Below are 11,046 nucleotides of genomic sequence, written 5' to 3' on the forward strand. Positions count from 1 at the left end.
ATGGATTTGTTTATATAACCTGGCAAACTGTGGGCACTTTTTGCCCAACCAGGTTCAAGAACTGAAGGCTAGCCAGGAGTCCTTGCTAAGCAGCAGACTGAGTTACTTAGCACACTCAGGGACACTAGAGTGAGTCCCAGTGATTAACCATACCAAGTATGGGCAAGGATGCAGACGAATCAGAGTTTAACATATACTTCTAGGAATGGCTGAAACACCTTAGAGATCAGTCCAGCAGTTCCTGAAAGAGTTCATTATTGACCCACACTGGAAGATAAAACTCAACACACCTAGGTAATAGCTCAAGCAACATGAAAGCAAATGACCCTGCAACACTGAATACATGAATGTTCATTGCAGCTTTATCTGTAAGAACTAATGACTTATTTATTGGAACCACCACTCATCTGCTGGTTTTTCATATTATAATGGCTTGCGTGTTGCTGTGAAGCTGGAGGATATGACACTGGTATTTCGAATACAAGCAGGGTCACCCATGATGGACAGGTTTCAGTGGCACTCCCAGACTAAGACAGACTGGGAAGAGGGATGGGGTCATCTACTTCTACAAAAATTGGCCACTGGAGACGTCTGATAAGATGGCAGAATAGGCAGACAAGCTACACAGACCCTCATCAACAAAAAAGATAAACCAATTGACACAGATACAGAAGATAATCATGGAGCCCTGAGCTTTGAAAGGAAGGATACAAAACTGGATTAAATACTGACTACTAGAAGAACCTGAATGAAAACAGTGAGAAGACAAATGGAACTGTGGACTGTTAGCTGTTCTGATGGCACGGACAGCCTGAGTATTTCCAAGTGGTGTTAGGACCTGAGAATTAACCTAAAAATCAGCCCTGCTCATCAAGGGCTGCATGGACTACTGCACAGGTAGCTGATGACTGAAAAGGAAAACAGCAAAGAAGGAGACAAACTGAGCTGTGGACTTTCCGCTATCCAGAGGGCACAGCCATTTTGAAGGTTTAGAAGTGGTGGCTGGGCACAGCCATTTTGAATGTTTACAAACCAAAAAAAACCCAACTCACTGCTGTTAAGTCAATCCCAACTCAGTGACCCCTCCTAGGGTTTCTGAGGCAGTATCTCTACAGAAGTATATTGTCCAATCTTCCTGCCAAGGAGTGGCTGGTGGGTTTGAACCATCAACCTTCTGGCTAGCAGTCAAATGCCTTAGGCACTATGCAACTGGTGGCCATTTGGGATACTTAAAGTGACAGCATTCTCATTCAAATTCCAGGGACCCAAAAATAGGCTCTGCTTGCCAAAGACAGCAGACATTCAGGAGACTGATGACTGGAAAGGAGACAGGTGGTGAGTGCATAAATGCTGCCAACTAGCAAACAGAGGAGCAAAATACCCTGCTTACTCAGATACATCCAAACAAAACAAAGAAAACAAAAATCTTGGGTCAATCACTCCAACATACAACCACCAATTAAATGTAAACATAAAAACTGGCCACTGGAACCTTATGAATAGGAGTTAAACACTGATACAGTACTGGAAAGCTTTATGAATAGCAGTGAAACACTGTCTCAGATGGTGCCAGAAGATGAGGCCCTCAGGTTGGAAGGCACTCAAAATACTACTGGGAAAGAGCTGCCTCCTCAAAGTAGAGTAGACCTTAATGACATGGATAGAATAAAGCTTTTGGGGCTTTCATTTGCTGATAGGGCACGATTCAAAATAGGAAGAAACAGCTGCAAACGTTCACTGATAATCAATATGGAATGTACAAAGTATGAATCTAGGAAAACTGGAAGTCCCAAAAGTGAAATGGAATGCATAAAGATTGGTATCAGTGTTAGTGACCTGAAATGGATGGGTACTGGCCATCTTGAATCAGACAATCATATAGTCTACTATGCTGGGAATGACAATTTGAAGAGGAATGGCGTCACATTCACTCTCAGAAAGAATGTTTCAAGATCTATCCTAAAGTACAATGCCGTCAGTGATAGGACAATATCCATATGCCTACAAGGAAGACCATTTAATACTATTATTCAAATTTACACACTAACCACTAAAGCCAAAGATGAAGAAATTGAAGATTTTTACCAACTTCTGCTAACTGAAATTGACCAAACATGCAATCAAGACAGTGATAATTACTGGTGACTGGAATGTGACAGCTGGAAACAAAGAATCATCAGTAGTTGGAAAATATGGCCTTGGTGATAGTAATGATGCTGAAGATCGCAATGACTTATTTATTACAAATATCTTTTTTCAACAACATAAACGGCAACTATACACATGGACTTCACCAAATGGAATATTCAGGAATCAAACATATTACATCTGTGGAAAGGGGGGATGGAAAAGCTCAATATCATCTGTCTTAAAAAAAGGCCAGGACCTGACTGAGGAACAGACCATCACTTGCTTGTATGAAAGTTCAAGTTGAAGCTAAAAAAAAATTGTAACAAGTCCATGAGAGCCAAAATACAACACTGATTATATGCCACCTTAATGAAAGACCATCAGAAGAACAGATTTGACGCATTGAACACCAATGATAAAAGGCCAGATGAGTTGTGGGATGACATCAAGGACATCATACAAGAAAGCAAAAGGTCATTAAAAAGACAGGAAAGGAAGAAAAGACCAAACTGGATGTCAGAAGAGACTTTGAAACTTGGTATGAAAGGAGAATAGCTAAGGCTAGTGGAAGAAATGATGAAATAAAAGAGCTGAACAGAAGATTTCAAAGGGTGGCTCAAGAAGACAAAAGTAAAGTATTGTAATGAAATATGCAAAAACCCAGAGTTAGAAAACCAAAAGGGAAGAACACACTCAACATTTCTGAAGCTAAAAGAACTGAAGAAAAAACGTAAGCCTCAAATTGCAACACTGAAGGACTCTATGGGCAAAATACTGAATGATGCAGGAAGCATCAAAAGAAGATGGAAGAAATACAGCCACTGTACTAAATAGAATCTGTCAACATTTAACCATTTCAGAAGGTAGCATATGATCAAGAACCAATGGTATTGAAGGAAGAAGTCCAAGATGTGCTGAAGGAATTGGCAAAAAACAAGGCTCCAGGAATTGATAGACTACCCATTGAGATGGTACAGCACACAGATGGAGCACTGGAGGTGCTTACTCATTTATGGCAAGAAATTTGGAAGATAGCCACCTGGCCAACTGACTGGAAGATATGGACATTTGTGTCCATACCAAAGAAAGATGATCCAAAAGAATGTGGAAATTATGAAAAAAATTTAATTACTATTACACACAATTAAAATATTGCTGAAGATAATTCAAAAAAGGTTGCAGCAGTATATTGACAGGGAAATTCCAGAAATTCCAGCTGGATTCAGAAGAGGATGTGGAATTATTGCTGATATCAGATGGATCTTGGCTGTGGCAATACCAGAAACGTATCTACCTGTGTTTTACTGCCTATGCAAAGGCATTTAACTGTGTGGATCCTAAGAAATTAATTTGGGAACACTTACTTGTGCTTATGAGGAACTTGTACATAGACCAAGAGGCAGTTGTTTAAACAGAACAAGGGGATACTGCATGGTTTAAAATCAGGAAGGGTGTGCATTCTGTTTGTATCCTTTCATCATGCTTATTCAATCTGTATGCTGAACAAATAACCCAAGAAGCTGGACTATATGAAGAACACAGCATCGTGATTGGAGGGAGACTCACTGACAACCTGTGACATGCACACGATACAACCTTGCTTACGGAAAGTGAAGATAACTTGAAGCATTTACTGATGAAGATCAAAGACTTCAGTATGGATTACACCCTAACATAAACAAACAAACAAAAACCCCCCCAAATGCTCACAACTGGACTAATAAGCAACATCACAATAAATGGAGAAAAGATTGAGGTTGTCAAGGCTTTCATTTTACTTGGATCCACAATCAACTCCTGTGGAAGCAGCAGTCAAGATATCAAATGTTGTATTACACTGGGCAAATCTGCTGCAAAACACCTCTTAAAGTGTTAAGGAGCAAAGATGTCATTTTGAAGACTAAGGTGTGTCTAACCCAAGCCTTGTTATTTCCAGTAGCCTCATATAGATGTGAAAGCTGGATAATGAACAAGAAAGACCGAAGAAAAGTTGGAATCTTTGAATTGTGGTATTGGTGAAGAATACTGAAAATACCATGGACTGCCAGAAGAACAAACAAATCTGTTCTGGAAGAAGTGCAGCCAGAATGGTCTTTAGAAGTGAGAATGGACAGGCTTCATCTCATGTACTTCGGCCATATTGCCAGAAGGGACCATTCCTTGGAGGATATCATGCTTGGTAAAGTAGAGAGTCAGTGAAAAAGGGGAAGACCACAGTGAGATTGATTGACAATGGCTGCAATGATGGGCTCCAGTGTAGCAAGGATTCTGAGGACAGCACAGGACCAGGTGGTGTTTTGTTCTGTTGTACACAGGGTTGTAATGAGTTGGAGTGGACCTGATAGCACCTAACAACATAGATTTAAAAAGATGAGACACACCCACCCCTGTACTCTTTCCTAGTAGGCCTCAAACAGGGTTGTAAACTAGGCCAAATCTGTAGTGAGAGGCACTCTATGTCATCCTACTCTCCCCTCTGAGGTACACAAGTTTGGGGGTCCCCAAAAAAGCTGGTCATCCCTTTGTACTGGCACAGCCCAATTCTGTTTTCAATCCACTCCACACAGTGAGTAGAACTCTCAAGATTAAAGGCAGTTTAAACAATAAATACCCTTATTATTGCATAAACTCAAGCAATGTAAAACACAGTTGCCTGGTCAATAACTAGAAGGGTGCAAAACCCATTACAAGCATCATTTGAGATAAAAATGCCATTAAGGTAAACCTTTAAAGCAACTAGCAATCCTTTTGGCCAAAGGTCAGTTCTCGGCTGTGACTAGTCAGAAGGAAGGGACTGAGACATCTCCACCGCCGAGGGCTCAGACCATTCATGATTTTCTCCTAGGAATGGGCAAGTGCAGAACTGTGTCTTCTTGAGCATGTTGGAATGACTGATAAACACTGTGGGGATCTGGCAGGTGGTAGAAGTGAGATGACTTCTGCCACAGAACCTGGCAGGGACATACATAAGTCTGGTACTTATGTCCTGGGCAGGTCAGAATATGCAGTACAACTTCTGAAAACTTCTTGCATCTCTGGAACTCACAGGGAATCTCCTCACTATGTATGACTGGGTGGACATAGTTAAAATTCCAGCAGATGGCTCCTTCACAAAGTCTCTCTATTGCTGTTATATTGGACAAAGAGAAAGCACATTTCCTGCAGGTCTAAGGCCATTCTCCTGTAGAATTTTTGGTGGTAAACAAGGTTAGACCCTAACTGAAAGGTTTTTTTTACATTCACTACACTCACAAAGCCTTCCTAGGCTGTGAAGTTTTCAATGCTGAAGCAGAACAGACCATTAACTGAAAGCTTTCTTACACTGGCTACACTCATCCATCTCATGAGGCCTCTACCTGGTGTGAAGTTTCTGGTGTTGAACAAGGACAAAGTTTTGGCTAAAGCATTTTCCACATTCTCTGCATTCATAAGGCCTTTCTCCAGTGTGAATTCTCTGATGTAGAATGAGGCTAGAGCTTTGGCTAAAGGATTTCCCACACTCACTGCACGCATAAGGCCTTGCTCCAGTGTGAACCCTCTGGTGCTGAATGAGGCTGGAGCTTTGTCTAAAGCATTTCCCACATTCATTACACTCATAAGGCCTTGCTCCAGTGTGGATTCTCTGGTGTTGAATGAGGATGGAACTCTGGCTAAAGCACTTCCCACATTCACTACATTCATAAGGCCTTGCACCAGTGTGAATTCTCCGGTGTTGAACGAGGCTTGAACTTTGTCTAAAGCATTTCCCACAGTCGCCACACTCATAAGGCCTTACTCCAGTGTGAATTCTCTGGTGCTGAACAAGTTTGGATTTGCACCCAAAAGCCTTCCTACATTCACAGCATTCATAAGGTCTTTCTCCAGTGTGAATTCGCTGGTGCTGAACAAGTTTGTATTTCAACCTGAAGGCTTTCCCACATTCACTGCAGTCATAAGGTCTTTCTCCAGTGTGAATCCTCTGGTGCTGAACAAGTGTATGTTTGTAGCTGAAGGCTTTCCCACATTCACTGCACTGATAAAGCCCTTCTCCAGTGTGGACTCTCTGGTGCTGAACAAGCGTGCGTTTGCGGCTAAAGCTTTTCCCACATTCGCCACACTTGTAACGAGTTTTTCCATTGTGAAAGGCCTCACCACACTCAGTACTGTGTGGTTTTGCCCTGTTAGGAGTCCATGAATGGAGCTGAAGTAGGCTCATGTTGGTTGGGAAACACTTCCCAATCTTCCCACAGGTGAAGGGCTTCTCTGATGCATGGAATGTACAGCTATTCACAAAGTAGGCCCTGTCCATGTCCTTCCTAAATGGTTTCTCTCCAGTGTGTTCCTTCTGGTGGTGGTGGTGAAGGTCTGTGTTCAACCAGAATTGTTTCCCACATGCCCAACATGTGTACGACTTCTTCCTAGGATGTGTTCCTGGGGGTTTGGCCAGGTACAAAATGTCTTTCATGACAGGGACACACATCTCACAGACATGAACCTTCTGGGCTGATGCATCTGACTTTGAAGTCCCAGACTGTGACACTATTCCCACAGAAACACTCCGCTCAGAAGATGCCCTTGCATTCTCCGCTCCACACCAACAACCTGAAAGTAGAAATTTTGGTGAAGTGCCTGTTGTCTCTGGGGGCAGGTGCAGCCCCACTACAAGTGTGTGTCAGACATACCAAGAAATGAGTGCATGGGATTGTTCTCAGAAGAGAGTTGGGTTCAGGTTGAGGAATGGGTTGCTTTGCAGATCTGGGACTCTACAGATCGTGGAATTAGGGAGGTTTCCTAAGATGGAGAATGCAAGGATGGGATGCAGCAGAACCTCTCCAACATGCCTCTACCAGTGGCTTTCATCAGGGCGTTGGCCTCTAGTGACATTTGAACACTGTGGAAAAGTTTGGGTCTAGGTGCAGGAATATCCAACTGCAATGAGAAACTGGTGTTCAAGAACTGTTTAAGGATATATGCCACCTCGTGACCCACTATGTATTGGCCAATGTTGAATAAGACTGCAGAGGGAGGAGTGGAGAGGAACAGGTGAGGGGTGGAGGCAAGAAAGCTGGAGTAACCAGGTGCTAGAAGTCAGAGTAGAAATGACAAGTGGCAAAGTGTCAAGAATAGGGAAGAAAAGGTAGAAATGAGGTATGGCCACAGGACAGGTTCTTGGTATGCTTTGAACACAGTGCCCCAATGTCATATCCACCTCTAGCTACTACTCAGGAGATCCAGGCCCAGAGTTCTTTCCTCAGCCCTAAATGAGCAACTACATGGGACCTGAATAAAGGAAAGACAGTACAGGGAAGTGGCCAGCACTGGCCCTTGAAGGATTACCTCACAAGAACAACCATGGCCCACATAAGTAGTAACCATGTTGGTGACTGCAATTCTTATCATGGGCCAGCAGGAAGAAATATCAGCTAAAAGGAAGCAGAATCTGGGACACAGAGGTGCCAAGGATGTAGACAACAAAGTCATCCTGCCAGGGAGAGGGTAAGCTTGGTAGGATCCATTAGGCTGACTGCAAGAACCCTGACTTCAAGTCCTTCCCTGTGAGCTTTAGGGTAGTAGGTGTTGGGGCAGCTGGGGAAATGAGAGGCCTGTGAAAACTATGTAGTCATGGCAGCGACAGCATCCTCTTTAAGGTAAGGTAGAAGAGAGCAGTGCCTATGGTCCAGAGATGAGAAGGATAGAGAAGTCCCTGGGGAAAAGGGAAAGCCTTACCGAGCGAGGATGTAAGTCCAAAGTTGTCCAGCATCACATTGTGGTACAGAAGTCTCTGAGCTTCATCAAGGAGCCCCCACTCCTCCTGGGAGAAGTACATGGCCACATCTTCAAAGGTCACATGGCCCTACAGGATGAGGACAAACCATGAATAGCCTCTCTCTAAGTACCCAAAATCCAGCCCCATCTACATCTACCCCCTGTCCAGAATCCTCCCAATGTCCCAACTCAGAGGAGATACCAGCCCTGGTGCCCACAGTGTTGCTCCTTCCTCATATTCCTATTAACCACTGTATATACAGCCCTTAGGAACATCAGGCAAGTGGGTAGATAAACATCTAGCTCTGGGCACCACCTGCAGTATACCTGTATAGTTAAATCACCTCTAGATCACTTACAATATTAAAATGCATATTTATATACAATATCTAATACAACATCAATGTTGTGTAAATGGCACTTTGCACTCCCTCTTAGCCTTTGGGGGACGGCTTTGACCACTCATTGCTTTCTCCCTCCCTAATATTTTCCTTCTGTGGTTGGTTGAATCCATGAATGTGAAATCTGAGGATACGGAGGCCTACTGTACTCCTGTGCCTCTGTGTTCATCTCATGTCTATTCTTTCCTTAGAAGCCTCATCCATCTGCCAGACCACCCTTCCCACACACTCCCTCCTGGCCACTTCTCTTTCTCACCTGTGTTTGTGGCACCCACTATCCACAGCCAGGTGCCCAAGCAAGAGACCCAGCCCTTGACATCCACCCTCTTCTTCCTGGCCCATAGTATTATCACCATGACCTTAAGTCCCTGTCCTAAATGTAACCCACAGCTCCTCCATGGTTCACACACTAGACTACCTTTTTTTTTTTTTTTTTTTTAGTTGTGATTTGGGTGAAAGTTTGCAGAGCAAGTTCATCTTCCATACAGTAGTTCACATATACTTTGTCTCATCACATTGACTGAAATTTCCCACAATGTAACAGTTTTCCTCCCTCTTCCTCCCCATACCCACCTGTTTCCTATGTCCTTCCCTCCCATGCACTCCTGCCCCCTGAGCTGTCTCCTTGTGCATATTGTTGTTGTTGTTGTTGTTGTTATGTGCCATCGAGTCGGCCCCGACTCATAGCGACCCCTTCTTGGGTTTCCGAGGCAGTATCACTACGGAAGTAGGATTGCCCAACCTTCCTTCCGAGGAGTGGTTGGTGGATTTGAACCGCCAGCCGTCTGGTTAGCAGGCAAGTGTCTTAGCCACTATGCTACCAGAGCTCCCCCTTGTGCATATACAGCTCTTCTATTCTCCCATGATTGATCTCTCCAAGGAGTGTATCTACCTAATGTAAATGTTCAGCTCACATGCCTGTCTTTTGTTTGGCTGGAAGCCACAGGAGTGGATTCAATTTCAGACCTGAAGGGCAGCTATGGGCCATAGTCTTAGGGGTTTCACCAGACTGTATCAGACCAGCAAACCTGGTCCCCCCCCCACACCTTTTTTTTTTTTTTTTTAATGATTTTGAGTTTTGTTCCACATTGTTTCCCATTCTATCCAGCATCTACTACATAGATCCCCCTCCGAGTGGTTGACAGTGGTAGCTGAGCACCACCTAGTTCTTTTAGTCTCATAGTTTTATAGACTGAGGTTTGCATGGTGTACCAGTCCCTTGGATTAATTGTTTCCATGTGTCTTTGGTTTTTTTCATTCTTCTTTGCTCTGGACAAGGAGAGACCCATTGTTGCATCTAGATGGCTGCTTGCAAACTTTTAACATCTCAGTCACTACTTGCCAAAGTAGGGTGTGGAACAATGTTTTTGTGTAGTATGTTATGCCAATTGAGCTTGATGTCCCCTGCGACCATGGTCCCGAGCCCACAGGTCCAAGTACTTGCTCCCTCTGGGTAGCTGGCTGTTAGCCACTACTTTTGGAGGTCTCAGTCCTATACCTCTCTCCACATTTCCAGACCTGTGTGTACCTGCCCAGCTGGTGCTCCCACCCAGTGGTTTCTGACACACTCAGAAACTTTTGGCCAAAACAAAGGTCCTGAGATCCCCAATGAAAATAACTCTATTACTGACTTCTTATCTCAGCTGATGGAACTCTATCCCTTCAGCTACTAGGACCAAAAACCCTGGGGGTCATCCCCATGTCTTCCTTTTCTCTGTCTCACCCACCATGTCACAAAATCCCATTGCCATTCTTAACAACTGGATCCAGAATCTAACCACATCTTCCACCTCCATAGCCACCATTCTGGTCCCTCAATACTCACCTGCACTATTACATTAGCCTCTTCCCTGGTCTTCCTGCCTCTTCTCTCACCCCAGAATCTATTCTCCATTCTGCAGTCACATGGAGCCTGTTAACAGCTGGGTCACATCATCTCCTTTCTCTGATCCAAACCCCCCATAAATTCCACAAAAGAAGCCGAACTTCCTAGGCAGCCACCTTGAAGCTCTGACTCTTGCCTCTCCCCCTTTGTTCCTAACAGGAGAAAACCTGCTGTCCCCTGGTCCCAGCTCAGCTTCTCCTCTAAGCATTTGCACATGCTGGTACTTGGTCCCAGAATAACTTTCCGTACTTCTACCTCTTTCCATTGGTTGCCAGAAGTGTGAACCCTTCCATATAACTCTTGGCTTCGATTCAGAATTCTGGGCTTGGGGTTTCCCCAGACCCAAAAGCTGGGAGAATGGCAGGTGAAGAGTCCCAGATCACTACAATCCCAGAGACCATACGGGTGGGGCTCTGAGATACCTTCCAGTTCTTGTCTAGGTTCCATAAGCACTTCTTGGTCCACGGGCAGCTGGGGGAAGAGGCAGCCATAGAGAACTAGACCACCGCAGTCTTGTCCTGGTATAGGCATAGGCCTCTCCTGCCCTCTGGCCGGGTCCTACAGCCAAGCAACCTCAGGCTAGCTCTTTCACCTCTGAAATGGTTACCAGCTGTGTGACCGCCAACAAAGTCTCAATCGTCCTGGGCCTCACTGTCCTCATTACCCCCTTCCAATTCTGTTCTTCCTCTGGGAAACTTTTAAAACCTTAATAATCCCCCTTCTGCTCACAACCCTCCATGGCTCCTAGTGTCCTCCGAAAGAACAACTCCTCAGCCTGCCACTCCAGGCCCTGTTGTTGTTGTTGTTGTTATGTGCCGTCGAGTCAGCCCTGACTCATAGCGACCCCTCCTTGGGTTTCCGAGGCAGTATCACTACGGAAGTAGG

The 11,046-nt window shown here is 44.4% G+C and overlaps 1 protein-coding gene across 1 annotated transcript; it reads right to left on the reverse strand.

The window, feature by feature from the left end:
• Positions 1-5,482: 5,482 nt before the first annotated feature.
• Positions 5,483-6,418, reverse strand: LOC103211116 (zinc finger protein 551-like). Its single transcript, XM_007957038.2, has one exon. The coding sequence runs from the start codon at positions 6,416-6,418 to the stop codon at positions 5,483-5,485; it is 936 nt and encodes a 311-aa protein (XP_007955229.2).
• Between the last annotated feature and the right edge of the window lie 4,628 nt (positions 6,419-11,046).

Source organism: Orycteropus afer, unplaced genomic scaffold, assembly GCF_000298275.1.
Source record: "Orycteropus afer afer isolate SDZICR_OR568_19922 unplaced genomic scaffold, OryAfe1.0 scaffold00694, whole genome shotgun sequence".
Classification (NCBI taxonomy): domain Eukaryota; kingdom Metazoa; phylum Chordata; class Mammalia; order Tubulidentata; family Orycteropodidae; genus Orycteropus; species Orycteropus afer.